This window comes from Nycticebus coucang, chromosome 5, assembly GCF_027406575.1.
Source record: "Nycticebus coucang isolate mNycCou1 chromosome 5, mNycCou1.pri, whole genome shotgun sequence".
Taxonomy (NCBI): Eukaryota; Metazoa; Chordata; class Mammalia; order Primates; family Lorisidae; genus Nycticebus; species Nycticebus coucang.
In genome coordinates, this window is record NC_069784.1 from 43942656 (window position 1) to 43968147 (window position 25492).

The 25492-nt window shown below is 38.7% G+C and overlaps 1 protein-coding gene across 3 annotated transcripts in view; it reads left to right on the forward strand.

Annotated features, from left to right (window-relative positions):
* Window positions 1–25492, forward strand: part of MAGI3 (membrane associated guanylate kinase, WW and PDZ domain containing 3) — a 287932-nt gene that overhangs the window by 208753 nt on the left and 53687 nt on the right. For all 3 annotated transcript variants that reach the window (XM_053590926.1, XM_053590927.1, XM_053590924.1), the window contains exons 7-12: window positions 9278–9335; window positions 13761–13855; window positions 16915–17103; window positions 19525–20130; window positions 21342–21373; window positions 23671–23827. In XM_053590926.1, coding sequence (XP_053446901.1) covers window positions 9278–9335; window positions 13761–13855; window positions 16915–17103; window positions 19525–20130; window positions 21342–21373; window positions 23671–23827 — 1137 coding nt within the window. The remainder of the gene's footprint in view (window positions 1–9277; window positions 9336–13760; window positions 13856–16914; window positions 17104–19524; window positions 20131–21341; window positions 21374–23670; window positions 23828–25492) is intronic.

Here is a 25492-nt window from a genome sequence, read left to right on the forward strand (position 1 = left end):
TATTGCAGCTCAATTTACAATCGCCAAAATGTGGAAACAGCCTAAATGCCCACCAACCCAGGAATGGATTAAGAAGCTGTGGTATATGTATACCGTGGAATACTATTCAGCCATTAAAAAAAATGGAGACTTTACATCCTTCGTATTAACCTGGATGGACGTGGAAGACATTATTCTTAGTAAAGCATCACAAGAATGGAGAAGCGTGAATCCTATGTACTCAATTTTGATATGAGGACAATTAATGACAATTAAGGTTATGGGGGGGAGGAAAAGCAGAAAGAGGGACGGAGGGAGGGGGGTGGGGCCTTGGTGTGTGTCACACTTTATGGGGGCAAGACATGATTGCAAGAGGGATTTTACCTAACGATTGCAATCAGTGTAACCTGGCTTATTGTACCCTCAGTGAATCTCCAACAATAAAAAAAAAAAAAGAATATACTTAACTATGCTTTTATCTTCTTTCAAAAATAATTTAACTAATGGTCTTTCAAAAACACCCGGTTTTTTGCGGCGCCGGGTTGAAAATCTCTGCTCTACGGGGTGTCTCTTTTCCTGGTCTCCATTCCTCTTCCTGCCCCTTCCTCGTTTCAGTTTACTTCTCTGCCTTGTCCTGTTTCTTTTGTAGAAGGCGTTTACGTTTACAACTTTATCCGTTTACTATAGCTGGCCCCATTATTTAAATCTCTAGTATTATCTTCTGTTCTGAATTTTATTTCTATGTTTTTTCTTGCTTTTGAGCCTTTTTTAAATGATCCTATTAACACTTAAAATAAACATATTCAAAATCAACTCTGACATCTTCCTTCCGACATGGCCCCTGGCCCCTGTTTTTGTCACTTTAGTGCCGGCCTCATAACAACCTGGGCCAAATCCTTGCGATCACATTTGCTGCTGCTTCCCTTCTTGCTCTGTTACCTATCTAGGGGTAAAGTCCTGCTGCTTTTTCTTTTCTCTTATTTTTGCTAATATACTATTAGGGAAAGTTCCAACATAGAAGAACATTGAAAGAATTTTATAGTTAACGTACGTACGCTCGCCCAGGTGTTCTGGTACCAGGTGCTGCTTTAGCTTTTTCACTGAGCTATCTATTTGTGTTTCCTCTGTCCCTGCTTTTTCTTTCACACCGTGTCTTCCTCTTCATTCCCCAAATCACCACATCCTTGGATTATTCCTGTCGTTTTTCCTCCAGTTACTTCTCCTTTTGTGCATCCTTTATGCACGTGGTCTCCACAATGATGACATGCAAACAACCCATTGGTATATTAGGAGAAAATTCTAGAACTTATTTTTCATAACGTTATTATTGGGAAAAAAAGAAACTAAACTTCAGTATTATATTACATACAGATTTGTAATGGCATTCTTCCTCATTCCATATGCTAGCCCGAGTGTCTGGAGGGAGGGATGACTGTGACACCCTTGCCTTATTGTCAAGGGCACTGTGAAGTTTTGCAATTCGCTTGTGGCCAGTTAAGTGGATTTGGAGGCTATGTTACATCGTTTTTAAAATAACCTACACTAAATGGAAAGTCTTTTAAAACATTGCTTAAAAGATTTCTGTAAAGTACTGCTGATTATACTAATACAGAAGCTTACAAGCCCAGGTTAATTATAAGAAAGTGGCAGAGCAGACACTCTCTGTACACTTCATGGACACTTTGTTCCACCTCAGTGAGGTAAAATAGTGATAATTGTTTATTTAGTCATCTCCTTTTCAAGTATCTCTTTTTGCATATGCTTTATTATATACACATTGGTAGAGTGACACATATATGTTTATGAATAAATATATCTTGGGGAGCAGATGTTTAGATTTTTTACTGAGATGGCTGTATGACCAGAAAACCTTGGAAGCGGGTGGCACCTGTGGCTCAGTAGGTAGGGCGTTGGCCCCATATACCGAGGGAGGTGGGTTCAAACCCGGCCCCCAGCCAAACTGCAACAAAAAAATAGCCGGGTGTTGTGGCAGGCGCCTGTAGTCCCAGCTACTCCAGGAGGCTGAGGCAAGAGAATCGCTTAAACCCAGGAGTTGGAGGTTGCTGTTAGCTGTGATGCTACGGCACTCTACCGAGGGTGATAAAGTGAGACTCTGTCACTAAAAAAAAAAAGAAAGAAAGAAAACCTTGGAAGCATAGACTGAATTAGTCTTTGTAAAACAAACTCTCTAATTCTTCCAGTTTTGTTTTACATTGTCAGCAGAAAAAAGTCCAGAGTCTTTGGTCAAATATTAAAGACTTTTTATCATTGAATCATATTCTGTATTTCTTCTTCAGTATATTTTCGTGTTAGAAGTCAGACTTATTTTTGTCTTCGCCTTTGCCATATGCTTATTTCTTCTGCCAGGAATCAGCCTTGTTCTCTGTGCCCCCTGACTCATATCTATTATTCTTCAAAGCTGAAATCTGAAGTTAATTTCTTTGTAGCCTCCTTTGTGGTTCTCTTCTGGGTCAGAATTAGGTGTTCCCGTAACTATGCTCAGAAGTGCCACATGACACAGCTCTGGGGTGGCGCTCACACCACATCCTGATTGCGGTGAGTTTTGTCTTATCTGTCTGTACATCCTTTCAACAGACATGTAAATGTTTGGAAGGAGGGAGAGGGTAGAAGGCAAGAAGCGACTCTGTCCTCCAAATTGTTTTGGTCACCCTTCTTGGAAAAACTGTTTAATCTCTGTAAGGTTCTGGGGAACCAATACATAATAAGGCTGGTCTGTAGTCAATAGAGAAACAAGACATAGAAGGCAGTGGTCAGCTGGCGAGTGGACGTGGCTTTCCGCGTGGTGTCCATCTCGGCTGCCAGGCAGTTTCCCTCTGCCTTGAGCCTCAGGCTCTGGGCTCTGGTCAGCTACAGGCCTCCTCCCCCAAGGCAGGCCTGGTGAAGAACAGACCAGATGCACCTCTAAAGGCAAGCTGGCATCCAAACCAGGGAGAAGACTCGGGGGTGCTTGAGCCAAGCGTGCTGCCTGTATTCATTCTATAATTCACCAATCCGGAGAGACTTTCTTTCTTCCTCTGGAAAGAAACTGAGAGGGCTCAGAGAAACTGGAAATGGCTTCTGTCATTTTTTTTTCTCTATGGAATTTGAAGAACTGGATGGACATGCCCCCTAGTGCCCTTTAACACTGACCATACGTCTTGGTTGTTCCAGGACTAATGCTGCTTATTCCTGTTGTCCCAGCGTAATCATTAATAGTGTCCCCTTTTATTCTCAAAAGGGAATACTGCATTATATGGGCATCCTAATAATCGCTTTCTTAAGATAGAACAAGCAAAACTGTATGCAATACTCTAAGAATGTTCAAACACTTTAAAATGTAAGGCCTATTCTCCATCCCCACAACTGGGTACACCTGTCTGACATTGTCCGGTAAGGAGCCTGCAGTTTGGAACCCGGTGACTGTTTTCAGCCAACCTTAACCGCTTCCCCTGTGCACTTAGCTCCCCCCTCACTAGGGGGAAAACAGCCCCTCATAGACTATACTCAGGATAGATAATAGCTGATTCCCATTGATATTCTCTGCAGTGGTTTGCACGGAGTAAGTGCTGAAAAGAGAGCAAGCACAGTAATATTTTAAATGTAGGTTTTTGTAGTTTAAGGTATTGTTTACATTTTGCTGAACATTAAGTTCTTCTAGAAAGATCTTGCAGTTTCTAAAACTTAGCCCCTTTTCTTCCCAGTGCTCTGATACTCAGAACCCAAATGTGTCTTTGCACTCCATCTGATGATTTAATTGATGTATGTTTTCTCTTCCATTCAAATAAAATAATTAGTATTTTGGTTAAGTAGTTATCTTAAAAATATGACATTAAGAATCCATTTTACTCTCAACCCACCCCATTTCTCTTATGATGAAAGAAAGATTAAATTTATACTAAGACAGCTCAGAAATGTATCGGGTGTTGATGCCATTTTGGAGCTTAGAGAATGATAAAATTAACAACTGAATAGAGCTGCACCATGAGAAAGCAGTCGTAATTCAGACGTTTAAACAAGAAAAATCCTATTTTGGGAAGAGGAAAGAAAGAAGGATGAATCCATGGGCTTTATAACCAACCAGCTGCTTGATGCAGCAAAAATAATTTTGTCTTTTGAAATCACTTTTTGGGGGAGTGCTTTGGCTTTATACCCAGGAAAAGATGGTTAGATTAGGTCTTTCCTATCTGAAAAATAAACAAAACACCTTTTCTCTTAGCCTAATCCTCCTCTCCCCATAGTTCTTTTACTGCTTTCCACAACCAAGTGAGCTGTTCCCAAGAACGCTGCTCTTATTTTTCTCTTCAATATTCTGACTTTTGCACCGCTCCTTTTCAGAGTTATCAAGAACCGCCTGACCCGGCAGACCCTTTGACTCCGTTTCGCCCTCACTTTTATTCCTGGCAGCCTTGCAGGCATTCGTTAGTAGTGACCTTGCTCCTCTTCCGTCCTCCTCCATGCCATTGCCCTTGACTGTTCTGACTTTCTCCATCTGTTCCTTAAAATATCGGTGCTCCCTAAGCTCTGTTCTCCACCTTTTTCTATTCACAATTTATCTAGGTAGTCATGTCCATTGCCATAGTTTTAACTGTAACGTCTGTCAAATATTTATCTTACATTTCTCTGGTTAGTACCAGGTTCATATTGCCAAGAGCTTGTGAACATATCTCTACCAGGATGCTCTACGGGCTGCTCAGATCTAATGCCTTCTCTTCCTGCCTTCAGCACATGGCACAACATCCTCCCAGTAGCTTGAGCCACAAACTGGTTATTATCTTTTTCCCCACCCTATCCCCTTTGTTGCAGTTAATTACCAAGTTCTATCTATTCGGACTTTTAAAAATCTGCTATTGTTGGAGTAGCCATTGATGACAGGCACTTTTTATATATCATCTCCTAAATTCCCTGAAATCCAAATGTTTTCCTCTTTTTTATTCCCACAGTCATTTTTGTACTTAGGTATTCAATAAATATTTGATAGTGTATTGCAGTAGAACCTCATAGTTGGGGCGGCGCCTGTGGCTCAGTGAGTAGGGCGCCGGCCCCATATGCCAAGGGTGGCGGGTTCAAACCCAGCCCTGGCCAAACTGCAACAAAAAAATAGCCGGGTGTTCTGGCGGGCGCCTGTAGTCCCAGCTACTCGGGAGGCTGAGGCAAGAGAATCACGTAAGCCCAAGAGTTAGAAGTTGCTGTGAGCCGTGTGACACCACGGCACTCTACCCGAGGGCGGTACAGTGAGACTCTGTCTCTACAAAAAAAAAAAAGAACCTCATAGTTAGCCATTTCCCTGCATTGACCACCTCCTGAAGTTGACCTGACTGTCATGGACTGGACGTGCACCACACGTGTGTATCAGCACAGCACGCCTAGTTCCTTATGTTGACGACCTCCACGTGTGGACCCGTTTGCTGCAGTCCCCTGGATGGTCAACATACAGAGGTTCTACTGTATTTTCATGCCTAAGTAGCCAGAAACCGAGGACTCTGGCTGTCCTCCTCTCATGGGGATCATTGGGTCCTATTACTTCAACTCCTTGTCCCTATTTTCCATTCTACAACCACTGCCTAGTTCCAGGCTTCATCATTTTCTTATCCAATTTGCCTGCCTCCATTCTCACTCCACTCCATCTATTCCATCCTGCTGCCCATAATCTTTCTCAAATAAATTTAGTCACATCACAGTCCACCTTAATCAGTCCCATCATCATCAAGATGAATATCAAACTCCTTAGCACAGCTCTCCAGGAATATTGTGATTTGATGCTGCTTCGTAAAATTCATCTCTCTTTGGATACAACTTTTAGTGCTACCAAATTATTTGTAATTATTGAAAATGCCAGGCATTTTTAACTCCTCCGTGCCCTTTGATCTATCCAGAATGACGTCCCTCTTCCTAATCCCAATTCATCCTTTAAGACTGCTCAAACATCACTGCTCTAAAAGGCTTTCCTGATAGCCACTCTTACCAGGGAATTGGTGGCATTCTTCTGCACCCCCCACCCCCTCCAAAGACTGTAGTTTTCTTCACCTTATCATTTATCTCTCTTTCTTCCTGTCTAGACTATGAACTCCTTGAGATCAAGAACTATGTTATTTCTAATTTGTATTTCTGCATAAGGAAGAAGGAGGGAGGAGGAAGGGAAAAAGGAAAGAAAAAAAAGAAAGGAAAGGAGTGAATGAATTGATACATTAGATAGTAGGTAAAATTGCTAGGTATTTTAGTCTTGCTTTCATTACCTTTATCTGTATTAATCTGCCCTGTAAAAAAAAAAGCTGACTACTGGTACCAGTGATAAGGGCTTAAAATTACTGAAAGTCCAGGTGTGGTGGAGTGTGCCAGGAGCCCCCACTGCCCAGGAGGCCGCAGTGAGAGAAGCACTTGGGCACAGGAGTTCCAGTACAACCTGGGCCACATAGCAACCCCATTTCTAATTAAAAAAAAAAAAAAAATCGCTGGAAGTAATCCAGAAGATAAATTGCCACATTTGTTTGCTCTCCAAAAGAAAGGACTGTACTTAATGTATTCGTTGCTAATTGCTTGGAAGTGCTAACTAAAACACTAAATCAACTTCCAAGTTAACAGAGAAATATATTTTATGTTGACCTTTTGTCTTTATTAGCTGTTAATACATCCTTTGTTAACAAATTTTCCAGGTAGCAAATGAACCATTTCAGCTATCTCTATAGTCCCGCAATTCTTCAAATTTCTCTTTAGACAAAATACAAATCCAATTGTGGTGTACTTAGAGCAGTGGTTCTCAGCCTGTGGGTCACGACCTATAGGAACCGTGTTAAAAGGTTGCGGCATTAGGAAGGTTGAGAACCAATGACTTAGAGAATTGTGGTGTACTTAGAGAATTATGGTGTACTTATAGAATTGTGGTATACTTTTAGAATTCATCCCCTTTTTTTTGCAGTTTTTGGCCAGGGCTGGGTTTGAACCCGCCACCTCCGGCATATGGGGCCGGCGCCCTACTCACTGAGCCACAGGCGCCGTCCCTTAGAATTCATCCTTAGACAGTGCCATTCATTTCTCATGCTATTTAATAAAATTTCTATTAAACAAAAAATATTTCTTTTGTAGAAGATCCATAGGTAATACTGTCATAGTGCATTTTTACAGATACAATTCAAAAAATACTCTTATCCATGGAAGAGGTACTTGGTGATAAAATATTGTACCCATTTAATTGATGATTACCCCATAGCTATGGAGAATAAAAGTGAACTGAAGTACATCTCACTTCTTAGTTTTATGTTCTGTTTTCACATATTTCAACTATTTGAATAGTTAAAGTATTCTCACCTCTTCCACCTCAGGCATTTCACCCAGGTCCTTCAAAGGAAAACCACAAAAATTCACCGAACTTTAAAATCAGCAATCAATATATATGCAGGAAAATATGCTGAAGAAAAGGGGTGAGGGTAATTCACAATTTTTCTTTTTTTTTTTTTTTTGTAGAGACAGAGTCTCACTGTACCACCCTTGGGTAGAGTGCCGTGGCGTCACACGGCTCACAGCAACCTCTAACTCTTGGGCTCACGCGATTCTCTTGCCTCAGCCTCCCAAGCAGCTGGGACTACAGGCACCCACCACAACGCCCGGCTATTTTTTTGTTGTTGTTGTTGCGGTTTGGCGGGGCTGGGTTTGAACCCACCACCCTCGGCATATGGGGCTGGCGCCCTACTCACTGAGCCACAGGTGCTGCCCAATTCACAATTTTTCATCAAGAGGTTCATCATCTGTTCTCCTATTCTGAATGCACAATAATTATTTTTATTAGAGTGAAACAGTTTCTATAGATTGCTCATTATAAAGGGATTTTTACTTACAAAGTTGATACAGTGTTACTACGGTTAAATGATAGAAGTCTTTTGATATATTTTAAGCCTGTTTGCTGTTCACCATACTTCTCTGTGGCTGTGTGTTTTGGCATAACAGAAACACAATAAAAGAAATGGGGGCTGAGCACAGTAGCCCGTGTCTGTAATCCCCACACTTTGAGGATCCCATGAAGCCAGGAGTTCAAGACCACTCAGGGAAACATAATGAGAAATTGTCTCTAATAATAATAATAATAACAACAACAACAACAAATTAGCTGGGTGTAGTGGCACATGCTTATAGTCCTAGCTGCTCAGGAAGCTGAGGCAGGAGGATGGCTTGAGTCCCAGGAGTTAAAAAGTTATATAGTCAGCCACTGTACTGTGTGAGACCCTGTGTGAGACCCCCATCTCTTAAAATTCTTTTTTCTAATTAACAACAGCAACCAAAAAGGAATTGAAAGTAAAAGTGTGGGACATCTTAGTTTACAATTTGGCGTTTTCCAAATTCGTTCTTGCTCTACTCCTGTATATAATTGATAGCACTAGACAGCAGTTCTCAACCTGTGGGTCGCGACCCCTTTGTAACAAGGAAAATACATGGTGACATTAGGAAGGTTGAGAACCACTGCGCTAGAACCACCTGCCAGGAGCAGGCCTAATTCATGGCTTGCTAATAAGATAGTTCTTTAGAAACCTTAGTTTTATAAAAAATCCAGGCAAGTAGAAAGGAAAAGAGGATTCTTTCTTGACAGGGTCAATTAATATTGAAAAGACTAGAAATATTTTGTAACTATCAGAAATTCAACTACCTTTAACATTTCTGGTTGTGTTTTACTGGTCAGTTACTTGAAATAAGTATAATTAATGCCACATAAGATATGTCTTTGTTACAGTTCACGGATACAGATTACACCAGGCACAGTGATAGTGAAGTTAGTATTCCCGATACTCAGATCAAGTATAAGGAAAAGAAGCCACTTCCTTAGATTTTAAGCAAATCTGTATTGCCAACTTGAAATGGCAAAAATCCAATGCTGGATTTTGCTCTGGGGAAAAGTGGGTCAGAATATAATAACAGAAGTGATCACATGTGATAGTGAAACATTGAACATGCAGTGGCTTTTTATATTGGACTACAGGGTAAGTATGTCTCCTGATAGTATCATCAGGCTTTTTAAAAGAAAAAAAACATACAATGTTTTTAATAATTAAAATATTTTTAAAATAATTAGCTTTTTTTATGGTTTGTTGATTTAGTTAAATGCCTTTTATTTTAATGTCGTATTTTGTTTGGGGCTTCTGTTTACTGGCTGGATGCTCCCTGGCTGTTGAAGAAGCCACTCAGACTGAAGCTGTGTTCGTTCATTGAAAGGGAACCCTCACCTTTCTGATTCCATAAGTTAAATTCGTTCATTGATGAGTTCTGTTCTGTCAGTTTTGAGTCCAGCCTTTCACTCAATTTTCTTTATTCACAGAGCTTCCTTATGGCTGGGAGAAGATAGAGGACCCTCAGTATGGGACGTACTATGTTGAGTAAGTTGGTATCTCAGTTAATATTCTCCAGAATGTTTTCATTTTCACATACAGCTTTAGGATATACTGGGTATATTGGCCAGCATTTCTCATGATTAAAAAAATATATTTTTAAAGGGAAATACTGGTATAGCACTGTATGCCTCTGTGATCCAGTTTTTCAACAAGGGGATAAGAAGGTAGGGGCAGTGAGCATTTACTTCGCTGACCTTGGGCTTCCCAGAAGTTGGCTTTGAATTTCTAAATATAGAGAGTAAGCCTCGAGGACTAACAGCTAGAGATTCTATCCTTACTACTACAGCCTTTACTGAAATGAGGGCACTGGACTAGCTGAATTATTGAGGTCACTGCCAACACCCCCACTGTGTGCCTCAGAAAGCAGAAAGACTTTCGGTACAATGGGACACAGTGATACAAAGTTGGGAAGCATGCAGTTAAAGGTGTGCTCTCTTAAGGACTCAGTCAAGGAAAACTTTGAATTCTTTTTGGTGAGTGGAAAGTGCTTCTTTTGCAGGTGTTGTGGTTTGACAATATAAATATGCATATATTTCGGAGAGGAACATAGAACACCTGCCCATGTTAGCCAGAGAAACAAGGCTAACGTCAGCATCTAACATGGGTGGGGGGAGGTGGGGGCTGTTACAAAGTGTTTCTGTTACATTTTGCACAATGGGAGTCAAAGTTATGAATTGCCCATCACCCAGGTGCTGTGCATTGTTTGTGCAAGGTGTGAATTTGCTTTATTTATCTCATTGCTACAACCTGGGGATTGCTTTCTATCCAGATGCTCCAGTTAGCATTTTGATCTTAGATGTCTACCACCAGACAAATAGTTTTATCAGAAACATTACTACTTATCTAGAAACTAGGGAACCTTCTGCCTAGGTCACAAAGGCAAAATGATATTATTACCTGGAAAAATATCAAACACAAAAATTTTCTAGTTTTACGATTGCTTATTAATTTTTCAACACTCGTAAACATGTACCACTGTCATTTCCTGGTAATTATCCCTAAAGCAAGTATCTCTAACTCTCGTTACAACTCTCATCTGTATTCTCATGTGTAAGTTGTTACTTGAGTCACTGTGGTTAGACAGATTTTTGGAATGATTTCCTAAAAATCCAACATGTACCCTAAAGAAATAAGTCAATTAGATTGACCCTTAGGTAGTAACTTCAGAGTTTCGACGTTTTGGGTCCTTTGAAAGGCTACGCTAATTTTATTTTTCATTGTGTTATTTAATGTCTTACTAATGCTGATGTATTACAGCAGCCCTTTTGTTATTTTTTCCCGAAGAGGCATATTTATTTAGGTAAATACATTTTTCAAGTCAAAGGAATATTTTGAGGCCAACTGAGAAGGTTTTGTGAATTTTTTTTTTTTTCTGGGAAAAGTTTAGTCCGTCTAAATTGGGCTTCCATCATCATTTGCTATTGACACTGCTGAACATTTCTGAGATAATGATTCTCATTGTCTTTATTGTCCATTCCAAGTGAATTTGAATACGGGGTCAAAAGGTGAAAGTCATTTGCCTGTTATAAAATCTTGAGCTGAATGATCTGGTTCCCATTATGCAAGGATAGGATATCGGAGTAACTCTAGGGCAAATCCCGAAGTGACCTGTTCCCAGTTATCATGAAGGTGCCTGAAATAGCCTGAATTAGAAAACAGAACAGCAGCAGCAACTTGATTTTGTGTGATTGTTCCCAGAAAGCGGTCATTTTACAGGAGGGTAATTTATTAGATTAAGAAAGAGCAGACTGTACTCATGATGTACCTTAGTATGGAGTCAGCTGAGCCATGGAGTATGGCTGGATTCCCAGATTAGTTAGGTTTTAAATCTCGACCACAGTAATCTGCAGTGAGTTTACCGATGGAGATAAAAAGCTGTTACTTGAATGGCTACTCTTTGGCTCTCTGAGTTTGTCAAACCAGATGGCACAATGATTGCTCTTGGCAGGAGTCTTGTAATAGTAACACCAACTGCAACAGCAGTTGTTCTTGGTGAGTATTTCAGAGGATGAGATTCTGAGATGTTAACTTATTTTTGAAAATAAAATTCTTCCAAAAATTTAATGGCGGGCCTTTTATAAAAAGTACTTATATCTATAGAAATATTGTCTTCATTCTAAAGCATGAAGTCTCTTTTTTCTAATTGACATATAATGATTGTATTGATGTATGTTTTTGAGAGATAGTGGTGTTTCTGTATACACATAGAATATGTACCTATCACATCAGGGAGTTAGAATTAAATGTCTTGATGCACTTGGGTGACTAAGTGAAAATATACATCTGCTTTTACATCTCAAACTCTTTATGATAGAATAACTATTTTAGTTGCAATATATTTTTAAGCCAGATATTAGGCATAAAATTTTAATACAGAGGATATTCCAAATCATACATATAATCATGCTTGTTTGCTACCTTGTTTAATTTTTCTGGTACAGGCAGTTTCCCTGGGTTACCACCAAGATAGGCTCTATCGGTTTGTTCTTAAGTTGAATTTGTATGTAAGTTGGAACAGGTATGCTTCCTATTACCTGTAATAGCCAACACTCATAAATGCAAATTACATGTCAGTCAGATGTTTGTAACTCAGGGACTGCTTGTAACCTGTAATAGTCTTCTCTCTTATTTCCCTTAGCTATATAGAAAACAAAATCTGGTACATCTTAATAATATTATGGGGATAAGTAAATGAAAAGGAAAGTATTTTTACTTTTTCATTCTGTTTTGTTTCTTTGGGTGGCATTTTAATCTAGATAGTCTAAGGTAATAGATGGAATTATTCCCCTCATTAAATCTTATTGTTTTCTTAAAGACAAATATAAATTCTTTTGTTAAAGAATTTTCAGGAAAGGGATTACTCATTTGTATACTTCTGCCCTCCTCTCTCACACATAACAAAGGGTATAAATACAAATTACTTTTTATGTTCTAATGCCTGGGTGGCAAAGTGAGTCATTTGAGCTGATGACATTCAAGTGAAAGTGAGCCCAAGTTCTTTCTAAATGGGTTTATTCTTTCCTGTATAGGAAACAATAAGCAGTTTTTAGTTTTGGGGTTTTTTTTTTAACATGTAAAATACCAATACCTAATAAAATTGTTTAGGTACCTAAAAATTTCATTTTCCCAGAGAGTTAAGCAGTTAACTTGGTAGATAGGGTGCCCCCTCATAGTATGAAGCAGAAGTAACTTGAGTGTCAGTGAAATCAGAATCCAAAGAATGTCAAGTGGAACTTGCCGCATTTAGAGCTCGGAGACTAAACAGCCGCGTCTGTCGTGGAGTTCAAATGCACTGGAAGCCTAAACGGCACAGAGAAAACTAACATTCCTTACTATGTTTTTTTTTTTTTTTAATTAAAAATTATTTTTGTCCCTTTTTCCAGCACCATTAATATTCACAAATGGCAAAGTAAATGTCCAGTTTGTCTGACTTTGTATGATGGAGATTTTGAATATTTAGCCTGTCTAATGACAGTCCTATTCTGAAATCCTCAAAATATAATGGTTAATTATTGGCATTCACTAACATCACTTCTTGTTAGGGTAGATTTTACTGGAAAACATGTATTCTTTGTTACAATGTTTTTGTACCATGGAATTGCTAGAATATGATGGGAATATGATTCCTGTTGCTTCTGCATTAAACCAATTCTGTGGTCTTAAATATCTGGGCTTTTTTTTTTTTTTTTTACAAGTTTTTAATGAACTTCTACCTATATGACTCTCAGAATAGCAATGGTCTGTTCCCTTTATAAAACTTACCCGTGCCTGGGATGTTGGGTGCGTTTGGCTAATCTGCTCTCAAGTCTCCACGCTCTCCTGCTTTCCCTCAGAGAGGTAGACCCTTTCCAAGAGTCAGTTCTGATATCAATGTGAAGAAATTTAGGTGTGTAAAGTTATTCTGGAAAACAATTTGATAAAAAGCAAGTCACTTCCCTAGTTGCTGCTGAATTGATGTGGGTGAGTCAGTGAAAAAGTAAGAGTCATATTCTAGAAGGATTCGGTACTAAGATTGCTTTGAAAAAATCTTGGCAGCTTGCTTCATTTTGGAGCAACTGAAATTAAAACCCTTCTAGCATTAACTACCTTTTAAGAAACATTAAATGACCAATTACCAACACTTCTGATCATTCCAAATAAGAGGGCTCCTACTATAGATTTGAAGACAGTCACTGACTTCTGTATGGTGTTGGTTTATGAAGAAGCTTAATTTGTAGGGTTCTCCTGTGGCATTTTGTTCAGTTGCCAAAAAAGACCCTCCACTATCATCTGTCGAGTTCTCTGTGTGCCGTTGCTGAAGGATATATATTTTCCCCTTAATATATGGTGATAAAACGGTATGATAATGTATTTAAAAATATGTAACTCTTACATCTTAAACTGAAATGCTTATTTTTCTATATTTTACAGTCATCTTAACCAGAAAACCCAGTTTGAAAATCCAGTGGAGGAAGCCAAAAGGAAAAAGCAGTTAGGACAGTCAGAAATTGGATCTTCAAAACCAGGTAAAACTTTTCCCCCAACCTTTTCTTTCAGAATAACTTGTGAAATTTGTATGGTAGGTTAATAAGAATGGGTTTGAACTTTTTATTGCTGAAGCTTTGAAATTCAACAGGGAACATCTGGTTTTTCTCACTGTAAAGATACAAATAATCTTAATAAAACATCTGAGCATTGTGGGAATACTGAGTTTCTTTGCCACAATTATATGAAGAGCCTGAAATTGCTGGGAGAAGGGTTTTGGGTAGCTTTTTTATGAGTTTGAGGCATTTTTGTAAAAATGAGAATGCTTCTTTATGTGTAGGAGAAGTCAACATTAGGTCTCTAGTTCATTAGGAACTTTTGTTAAGTGGATGTGTGAGGGAAAGAAAGGATTCCTGGATGTTACTGATTGAAGTTGAGTCAAATACAGAACTGATACTTTGTATCATTTTCTCATTTAAGTCTCAAAGTAGCTCTGCATGGTTATTAATACCATTTCCCCCACTTGGAGGCTTTGATGGCACCAAGTTAAAATCGTCTGATCCATCCATGGGCTATGCTTTCCACAAGGACAGAAGCCCTTGTGTGTGGGAGCCAGGGAACCTCTGTCCTTGAACAGCTTATATGGGTTTGTGCTCATTTACATTTATCGAGCACCTACATTTGTCAAGCACTGTTTCTTGTACTTTCTAGGTGTTACCTCATTTAATCTCTGTAACAATCCCGTCAATTTTAGGTAATACTATCCCCATATTCTTTATGAAACAACCGCAGCTTAAAAGTTTAATTAACATACCCCAGATCTCATGATTAAATCACAAAGCTTAAATTTAAAATTGGGATTGGTAGACTCAGAGGCAGTTTCTTTGTAACTTTATGATGGTCACTTCTCTGTTTAATTCCAATAAGATTTACTCCTGACTGACTTTTGGTTGGCTTTGGTGGTTTTATTTTTATTTTCTAAAATTAGATGTTAACCAAAACTCTCCCTTTCTCTTTGTCATTGACGCTTTTTGGTTTTATTCAGAGAAAGCAGTATTATTCCAGTATTCATGGGGACTAAAGCATGGGATAGCTAACCAGAAATATTTCAATATTTGACATAAAAATGAAAAAGGTACATTTTTTATCAAAGATGGTACATTTATCAAAAAAAAATGGCCAACTGGCCATCCTCTGGGAGACCTCACCAATGGCACTTCTTGGGTTAAGCGCACTGCTGGCTGGACAAGACTTTGAGAAGCCCAGAATAGCTGGGTTTAGTTTGTTTATATCAATTGCTGTTATTTGTAAAGGATCAGCGTATCTTGGGATAATGGGGAATATATCAAATAAGGGAGACCCAACTTTCTATCCCAAACCAGACTTTATTGGTATTTCCAGCCTGCCCCATAAGGGTGCTGTTTACACACTGCACAGTCTGCGTAACCGTACAGAGCAGCCCCCCGAATTGCTCTTCTCTGACAGTCATGGGTGCCACTTAGAAGACACTGCTGAGCATGATACCAGAGCCAAGTGTGGGCTAAGTATAAAACAAGCTTCCAGGGTTAATTTAAGTCATTAGGGGAATATACAACAAAACCAAAGTGAGATAGCATCCCACTCTCACTACAATGGCTACAACCTAAAGTAAAGTAACAGACAATAGCAAGTATTGACAAGGATGTGGGGAAATTGAGATCTTCCTGTGTTGCTGGTAGAAATGTGAATTCATGCAGCCACTTTGGAAAAGTTAGGCCATCCATGAAAATGTTAATCATAATTGCTGTATGTTTATAGAAAGTGCTGGAATTCCACTCCCAGTCTGTATCCGAGGTGAATAAAAGCATGTCCACACAAAACTTGTATGTAAATGTTCATAGCAACAGTATTCATAATAGCCCAAAAGTGGGAAAAGCCAAATGTTCATCAACTAATGAACAGATAAATAAAATGCATCTATACTGTGGAATATTATTTGGAAATAATAGATACTTTATATTTATTCATCTACTTAATATATATATTTATTATTATATGATTGCATTTATACAAAGTGCCCAGATTGTGCAAATCTATAGATAGAAAATAGATTTGTTGTTGCCTAAGGCCAGGATATGGAACGTGGATTGCAGAGAAACCTCTGCCTTTGAGGAAGGTACATGGGAGAATGTTCTAAAATTTGATTATGCTGTGAGTTGCACAACATTAAACTCTACACTTTTACTGGCTGAGTTCTATGGCATGTGAACTATTGATCAATAAAGATGTTAAAAAATAAATATGGCAGAACATTTTAAACCATTTCTTTTAAAAGGTAAGTTAATACTTTATAAATTATAAGTCTTTATAATTTGATTCTCTCACCATTTTCATAACTGCCGTAACGGCAGCCGTAGTGAGCGAGAGGAGAGAAAAGGTCCAGGGAGGGTCAGAAAGATGTTATTTATAAATGAGTGTGAGTCACTTTAGTTCTAGGATCATCTGGCCTAGAAAGTAGACCTTCCATAGGAGCTGTGTTTTTCTTCTTCCTAAAGTGTCTGCTAAACATGAGGGAAAGGGAGAGAAACATTCCCTTATTCACTTCGTGTGCAGTGACTCCTTTCTTCTGTCGGATATAAATTAGAGGACCCAGAAAGCCTGAGTTGTGAATTATGAAAATTCTCACTGTATCCTCATTCGTAAGTTTATGGCACAAAACTTCATCTCCCTAGGACACAGAGGTCAGTGGGTGCTTTTTCAAATGAAAGGTGCAGCTGAGTGAGCTTCCAGAACTGCCAGGAATTCAGAATTCACACAGTGGAGTCCGAGTCGAGGGAAGGAAGTGCCAACACGGCAGGGATGGGAATAAAGGGAATAAAGGAGACGCTTTCACTGCTCACATCACACGGAAGGGTCCTAGAAAAGAGAAATGATTTATTAGCTGTGTTTTTCCCAGTGATCTATGAGTTTAATTCTAACTGTTCTACAGCATTAGATTCTCTCTAATGTTCTTTCCTGTATGGTTTCTTCTATTTAAGTTATATGGATCGTTTTGAAGATTGGCTCAAGGGCGATTTGCACTGTGATTAGTTTTATTCTCTCGCTTCTTGTTTTGGCACAGATGTGGAGAAGTCGCATTTTACACGAGATCCAGCCCAACTGAAAGGTGTCCTTGTTCGAGCATCGCTGAAAAAAAGCACAATGGGATTTGGTTTTACCATTATTGGTGGAGACAGGCCTGATGAGTTTCTACAAGTGAAGAATGTGCTGAAAGATGGTCCTGCAGCTCAGGATGGGAAAATCGCACCAGGTAGTAAATTTTCCAGAATTACTTAAAGAGTAGTGATGCTCTAACAAGAATTATAGTGAAGACATTTTATGTATATATGTATGTTTACATAACAAAGAGAATTAAATTCTATAACTGAAGAGTGAAATTCTTACATTAAAATAGCTCATCCTTTAAATTAAATGCATATTAGCTTTGAAGAAGGGCCATTTCTACAAATACAAATTCATTAATACTTTGGAATGCTTCATATAATTTTGAGATAATCCTTTGGCTATATAAAACCAAAGATTGATTAACCATCCTAGAAAACTATTTGGTTGTTTGATTTTCTTAGATTATGTAGAATATTTTTAGAACTAACATTTACCTATCATCTTGTTTGAAAAATGTTCCCGTGTGGTATTTAGTTCTATCAAACAAATTGTTATATCCCAGTTTTTCCCCAAGTTTTTTTGCTTCCTTAATCTTTATGGTTATTAGTAAATTTAACCCCTAAGTTAAGAATTATAAACGCAAATATTACCATTTTTACAAAACTGCATAAACTTAAGTTGTCCTTTATATGGTTTTCCCAAAGGCTTTGCCCGATAGTTGCTGGATATTATAACATGGCTGGCAGTGTTGGTGGCTGTAGAGCTTGAAACGGGTTCAGGATAAGTTACTGATGACAGGGGAGGTTTGAGCACTTTTTTCCAGAAGGATGTAGTCTTGTGATGTGGTACCTTTTTGCAGTGTTTGCTAGACATTGCTAATCCTCTGGTATTTCACGTACCATGTAAATAGGGGCCCACATCTGCATGGCTGAGTTGTCATAGTAGTTTTTAATGCCAAATATCAAGTTATTTTTAGGTGATAGAAATAAAAAAACTTAAAATAACCAAAATAACATTTGTCCGTGAAACATACCTCTTAGCTGTCATATGCTGCCAGGATTTCATAACAAATTATAGTTTCAGATTTGCCTAAAACTGTTATTTTCTAATTTGCATAGCAATACAGTACTCCCATGAAAATTCTAAGAGCTCTCACCAGGGGTGGAAAAATCAAACCTTTGTTTCTAATTAGTCTAATTGCTGTATCTTAGATTATGAAACAAATTTCCACAGACTAACAATTGTTTTTTTTTGTTTTGTTTTTTTTGTAGAGACAGAGTCTCACTTTATGGCCCTCGGTAGAGTGCCGTGGCCTCACACAGCTCACAGCCACCTCCAACTCCTGGGCTTAAGCGATTCTCTTGCCTCAGCCTCCCGAGTAGCTGGGACTACAGGCGCCCGCCACAACGCCCGGCTATTTTTTGGTTGCAGTTTTGCCGGGGCCGGGTTTGAACCCGTCACCCTCGGTATATGGGGCCGGCGCCTTACCGACTGAGCCACAGGCGCCACCCTACTAACAATTGTTTTTTAACACTATTCAGGTTGATTTTTTTAAAGCCATCAGAACAAATTAAAGCATCTTTACTTGACAGTAACCTTTGAAATAATCATATTCAAATAAAAGCAAGTGGATGAAACAATAGAAGCTAAATATTAAGTCAAGACGGCATTAGAAAATGCCCAATTGAGGAACATCAAGTGTTAATGATTCTGCAACCAAAATAGATATACTAATGTAAAATCAAGCAAGTTTTATAAAGATTAATTCAGCTGACTTTTCAGTGTCTTAAATAATACATCCTTTGTTTATGTTGAGTTACTTGTTTTACCTTTTGAAATCTGATTTGTAATCAATTCAAAATCTCTACAGAAAGGTTGCTGAAAGAAAATACAATCATAAGCTAACATTACTCTGATACAAAGCTAGAATAAATTTTTTTAAGTACATCGTAATCAAGACTTCTTAAATTTAAGAAGTAAGGTGGTAGCTGATGAAGGGTGCCTGTAGTCCCAGCAACTTGGGAGGCTGAGGCAGGAGGGTCACTTGAGCCCAAGAAACTTGAGGTTGCCGTGAGCTAGGCTGACACCATGACACTCTTGCCTAGACAACAGAGTGAGACTCTGTCTCCAAAAAAAAACAGGAAGGTGCTATTTAAAGATAACCTGTTTGTCAAGCAGCCAATCAAGTTATTTGCCACTCTGCTGTGTACTAAGTGCTTATTATGATGTGCCTAGCTTTGTATGGCTACTTAGGTATGATTTAGAAGGTTTACTAATAATGATGACATGAATTTACAGGGTTTATTTTAATGATACACTTGAGCTTGAAGTCAAAACACTTTGCTGCTAAAATAATTAAGATTTTAGACATTCATATACACTTTTTTTGAGACATGTCACAAAGGGAAGAATGTCTGTGTTAGAAATCTATCTTTTCAGCAGTTAAAGAGCAGTAAGAGGTTTCCAGGGTTCAAATTGAGTTGTTAAATTTATCTTTGCCTCCCCTCCTGCAAAAAATTTACTTTATTTGGTGGTTTTAATATTTTTCACAATTGTGTTTTTCTAGGAGATGTTATTGTAGACATCAATGGCAACTGTGTCCTTGGTCACACCCATGCAGATGTTGTCCAGATGTTTCAACTGGTACCTGTCAATCAGTATGTGAACCTCACTTTGTGTCGCGGTTATCCACTTCCTGATGAAGGTGAAGATCCTGTTGTGGATATTGTGGCTGCTACCCCTGTCATCAATGGACAGTCGTTAACCAAGGGAGAGACTTGCGGGAATCCTCAGGATTTTAAGCCAGGAGTGATGGTTCTGGACCAGAATGGAAAATCAGGACACACCTTGACGGGTGATCGCCTCAATGGACTGTCAGATCCAAGCGAGCAGCGAGCATCCGTGGCATCGTCGGGCAGCTCCCAGCCGGAACTCGTGACTATCCCTTTGATGAAGGGCCCGAAAGGCTTTGGGTTTGCAATTGCTGACAGCCCTACTGGACAGAAGGTGAAAATGATATTGGATAGCCAGTGGTGTCAAGGCCTTCAGAAAGGGGATATAATTAAGGAAATTTACCATCAAAATGTGCAGAACTTATCACATCTCCAAGTGGTAGAGGTGCTAAAGCAGTTTCCAGTAGGTGCCGATGTACCATTGCTTATCTTAAGAGGAGGTGAGTAGAAAGCAAGGGGAAAGCTTCCGCATTAAGCATTTGTATCTGTCACTGATCCTTCCTTACGGATTAGCATGTCTTTTCCCAGTAGACGCAACTGGTAATTAGGGTGCATTTCCTTAAGGTTCTGTCTGATTGTTTCCATAATTCAGTAGTTTCTTGAGTTATTAGTGGTTTCATTCATGTCCATTATGGATTTCTTTTCCTCTGTATTCTTTTAAAAATCTAATTTATGGCTTTAATGATTAGAGAGGATCATATCATGATGTTACTTGAAATGAAATATACTCTCTTAATTTCATTTTCTCTGTTGATGACAATAATAGAAATTGACTCTTTCAACCAGTGGTGCTTCATCTGGACCTCTGAATGCACCAAAGATGTTTTGAAAGAGCTAGCATCTCTGTGGATAAGTAAAATGTTGGATGGTTTGTTAATCTGCTCTGCAAAGGCAATCATGATAGCTAGTGCTCATAAAGCTTTTATCTTAAGCTCTAATATCTGCCCATAAATGTTAATTAAACCCCACAGAGCTTATGTGAGGGAATATAATTTTTATTTTCCAAGGTCATCAGCTGACATGAACTGCTACCAGACATTATAAATCTAATTCCAAAGACTAATCACAAAGTTGTACTTTAATAGGCTTTCTTAAATCCATAGCTATGAACGACAAGTGTTTTAAAGAATAAAATTCAGCTTTTTATTCTTTTATCTCTCTGGCTTTTAGTTTTCATTTTTGAGTCCAATGAGCATTTTAACTTCTTCCGGAAGTTTCTTCTTATTCTTATTTCTTTGAACCATACTGGTTCCTTCTCCGGGTGATGGTAGAACAAGCGCTGAGTGAGGTGACAATCTTTACGTGGTGTTGGAGAGCTATTTAGGGCATCAATAAAAGTAAGGAGGAGACCAGAGTTTGATGTCACACAGATCTGACGTTAGATTTCCTACCTCACCATTTACTGGGCCTGTGGTATAGGGAAAAATCTTAGTTTACATTATCTATAAAATGGTCATATCGTTTATGTCTTAGGATTGTCATAAAAATGAAATAAAATATGTGTAATGCCTGGCACACAGGAGGTATTAGATATAGATAGAATTTACTCCCCTGCTGAAATCTAGTTTAGTTTAATTTAATCATAAATATTAGCAGTGTTGGTGATCTGGGAATGCTCTGTTTTTAAAATTTGGCTCATTTTTTTTTTAAGGTCCTCCTTCACCAACCAAAACTGCTAAAATGGTGAGTATATGTTGGTCCTCAAATGCTTCTTCCCAACACACTGAGAGAGATGCCCCATTCCCATCTGTGAGAGCAACTCACTGTGGGGTGATTAGTGCCCAGGAGAAGTCGGGAGGCCTGCTGCTCTGGGCTGTGTCAGACATTCCAAGGAAGCCCTTAGAAAAAGCCCCTAGTGAGAGGTGTGCTAAGGACGCTATTGGAAGAGCACTGGAGGCCGATGCCGTCAATACCAGTAATCTGTTCCCTAAGTAGTTGACTGTGGAAGCATTGAAGAGTGTCCTTGGTGGTCCCTTTACTGTCTTTGTGTTTCTGAGGAGCAAGGTAAGAAGAATCTAAATGTTAGAACAGATGATAAACTGTCACATCTTCTTGCTGGTGTTTGAAGAAAAGGCATGGTAACTTGATCCACGTGATTTTGTGGGAACTGTGTATACCCATGTTAGTTAACCTTCTTCCATTTAGGATTAAATAAGACTTTCAAGAATAATTGTGGCCTTCTTTGCTAAATTTTAAATTTTTAAAAAAAACTTTAAATTTTTATCTGGTAATCAAAATAAAGGACTGTCAGATTTGAAACAGTATCTTCTTTGCTTTCTTCTGAATAACTGAGTGGCTATTTAACTACCGCATAGAGAATCAGAACTAAAACATAGGCACCCCGAATAGTGCTTTTGTGGAAGAAATTGTATTGGGTACAATTATTTACTACTTAAATATCCACAGTTATGCAGATATGCATGTAAAGGCAATTATATTTAAAATCCTAATTTAGTCCAAGTTTGCCTACCTTAGAGTCTTCCATCTCAAAATTGAAAGAGGGTCTTACATAACTAAACCATACACTATTAGAGGAAAGACCATCACATATTAAATAGAGTAATTCTTTCCAGCCCAAGTAGGAATCCTCTGCAAGTTTGCTGTTTTATGGTTCAAAAGAAAAGAAACACTCAGCATCTGCCTGGTTTATCAAATATTGCCACCACTCGGGTCTGAGTGAACAGAAACTCTTTTTGTCCATTTAGTGACAATTTCCCTGTATCTTTCTGCATCTCTCTGGTTTCTCTGATCATCATCTCTAACTCCTGTGCCACCATGTCTGTGTCATAATGGATGCCACTGCAGCCACAGTGACCTCAATACTTTACATTCAATGAAAGGTCTCTGAAGACTTTGAACTGTTTCTGGCAGAATAGTAGGACACGTGAGGAAAGGGAAGGAGGTTGCTCTGACCTTCCCTGCCATCTGACTGGGTCAGTGAAAAGTCCCCTCTAGCACAACCCTCCGCAGAGACTGACCCCTCGTTACTCCCTGACAAGATGGTACCCCTGCCCTTCTGGTCAGCATTAATTATCACAAACATCTACAGTCTCCCTTTCCTAACCGTAATTCAGGACAAAAAAAAAACTGGTCTCCAAACCATATTTCCTAGGCTACTTATTGGATTTCATTTTTAATAAAATTTTATTAAAGAAGTCATTTTGCCTGGCTTCTATTTTGGGAACAGTCTATCTGATAGGAAAAATATCCAACTTTGCTACTCTTTTCCTTTATCTTATTGCCTGCGTGGTACATTTTTTTTTTTAATAAACAGTAGAACTTCAGTAAGTTGACCACCCAGAGAACTGTAACAACTGGCCAACACACGCAGGTGGTCAACATAAGGACCGAGGCCTTCTGTACTGATACGTACTTGAGGTGCACGGCCGGTCTGTGAAAATGAGGTCAACTTAAGGAGGTGGTCAGTGTAGGGAGGGGCTCCGTTATCAAGGTTTACTGTATTTGGATTGGCCAGGTGGGTTTTCACAGGGTCATCTTTGTAATCTAAATTAGCGTTCATCCTTCCTATCCCACTTTTTGAGAAAGAATATTGTCTTAAACATCTCCCCTGAAAATGAATCTTAGTAGGGTGGGGCTTATCAAGAATTTTATAAGGGTATTCTCTGAGTCTCCTTGCTTTGCTTAGAAGTGCCTGCCTTGTGTTGTGTTCTATTTATCTTCACCTCAAAGTCAGTCTGTGTCTTGGTGATAAAGAAAAGGGCAAGCTTGCTTAAACATAGGCCTGAGACTCTTCAGTTGATAACATCCTAAACTTTTTTCTAATTTAAGTTAAATACATTTTAACCAAATACATATGGCTATGAAAGTGAATTCCTGTAAGACTGCCCGTCTACTGTGGCTTTGACCTTGCCACCTACACAACTGTAATCAGTTGACGTACCTAGTTCAGACAACAGTTTTATGAGTTAATCAACCATCTGATTCTTAAAAATACTAAGTAAGGCCCTTTTCCATTTCAGAAAACAGATAAAAAGGAAAATTCAGGAAGTTTGGAGGCCATAAATGAGCCCATTCCCCAGCCTATGCCTTTTCCACCCAGCATTATCAGGTCAGGATCCCCGAAATTGGATCCTTCTGAGGTCTACCTGAAATCTAAGACTTTATATGAAGATAAACGTAAGTAGTTTGGAATATTTCAGGAAAGCATGTAACAAGATAAATTTGGATTTTTTTTTTTTTAACTGGGACCTTCCCATCTTTCAAAAGCACATTGAAAAGTGATTCCTTCATTCCCATTTTAATACAACTCTGGCTTCTTCCATGTACATTCAACATTCAGTTACTCATTTTTTCAAAACCATGTATTAAGTGCCAGGTATCTAGCAGATGTCATTTTAGGTAATTGGAATATAGAGATAAATATGGCACACAGGCCCTGCACCCCAAAATATTATTAAACCTAAATGAAAAAGACCAGTATATAATCAGATAAGTATACAGATAGTGTCCAGAGGCCTAAGAAGTGTAGTGATGGATGAACTGGATAAATTGGGATCCAAAGTAGGAAACTGTTATTTTATGCAGGTAGTAGGAAGTGTCAGGTAAAGCTTTATACTGGACATAAAGCTTTAACCGAACCTTCAGAGATGAAGAGCTATTTATGAGGAAGATAAAAGGGAAAGACAGAAGCAATAGCATTTGCACACTGGCTGTGCATGACCCAAGTTCTGCACGCAGTTCACTGTGGCTGGATGTAATTAGTAAAGGGAGTCAGAGACCAGAGCCGGAGCAGGTTGTAGAGGGTCAGTCACGCCCTTCTGGGGAAGCTGGACTTGGTCATGTAAGAGAGAGAGCCATGGAATGGTTTTAACTAGGGAGAAGATATTTTTGGACTTGGGAAGATTTTTCTGGCAGGAGGAGGGAGGACGAATCAGAGGTGTGTGCAATTTGAGGAGGTGTCTACAAGTTGAGGAGGAAACTACAGAGTTGAAGGAGTCCAGCTGCGAGATGAGGAGAGCACAGAGGGCAGACATGCATGTTTGTGCTCATTTGCTTACTAACAAGAAATCTCTTCCAAAGGGAGATCGCAGAGCAGTTTTAACTTTTTAAAATTTATTGGTTTGTAAAAAATAGATTTAGGCTCTGCGCCCGTTGCTCAGTGAGTAGGGCCCCGGCCACATACACCGAGACTGGCAGGTTCAAGCCCAGCCCAGGCCTGCGAAACAACAGTGACAACTACAACCAAAAAATAGCCAGGCATTGTGACACCATGGCACACTCTACCAAGGGCGACATAGTGCAACTGTTGTCTCAAAAAAAAAAAGATTTAAATTACCTTGGAAAAAATATAAACCGGTGGAAATATTATACACAGTTGACTTCATGCTTATTTAACTTGTTGCAAAACTTTACCTGGATATTCCCAGGCCATATTTAAAAAGATGGAAGTTGACTGTAAGCACAGTACAGTAATAGTTTAATTAGTGTAACTGTGTAGCATCCCTTTTTCAGACTTACCATTCCTAACCTGATGCATTCTTAATATTGGTGTAAGCTCTGCTGTCCTATTGGGCTTCAATCATAAAATAAGTGAGTTGGACTCAGGACTCTTTAAATTTCTAAAGTTCTAGAATTTTAATAGGAAGTATTTCTCGAAAGAAATTGCTTCTAAAGAATATTATTAGGAATTTACACCACATCATATCTCACTTTTATGTATATATAATATATTAACATACATCTTATTAATATATGTGGTATGTTTGTCTCTTATTAGTTAATACTTCTTACTTGTAAAAACATTATTTTTTACCCAGAGAAATAGATTTTTCTGACTTAATA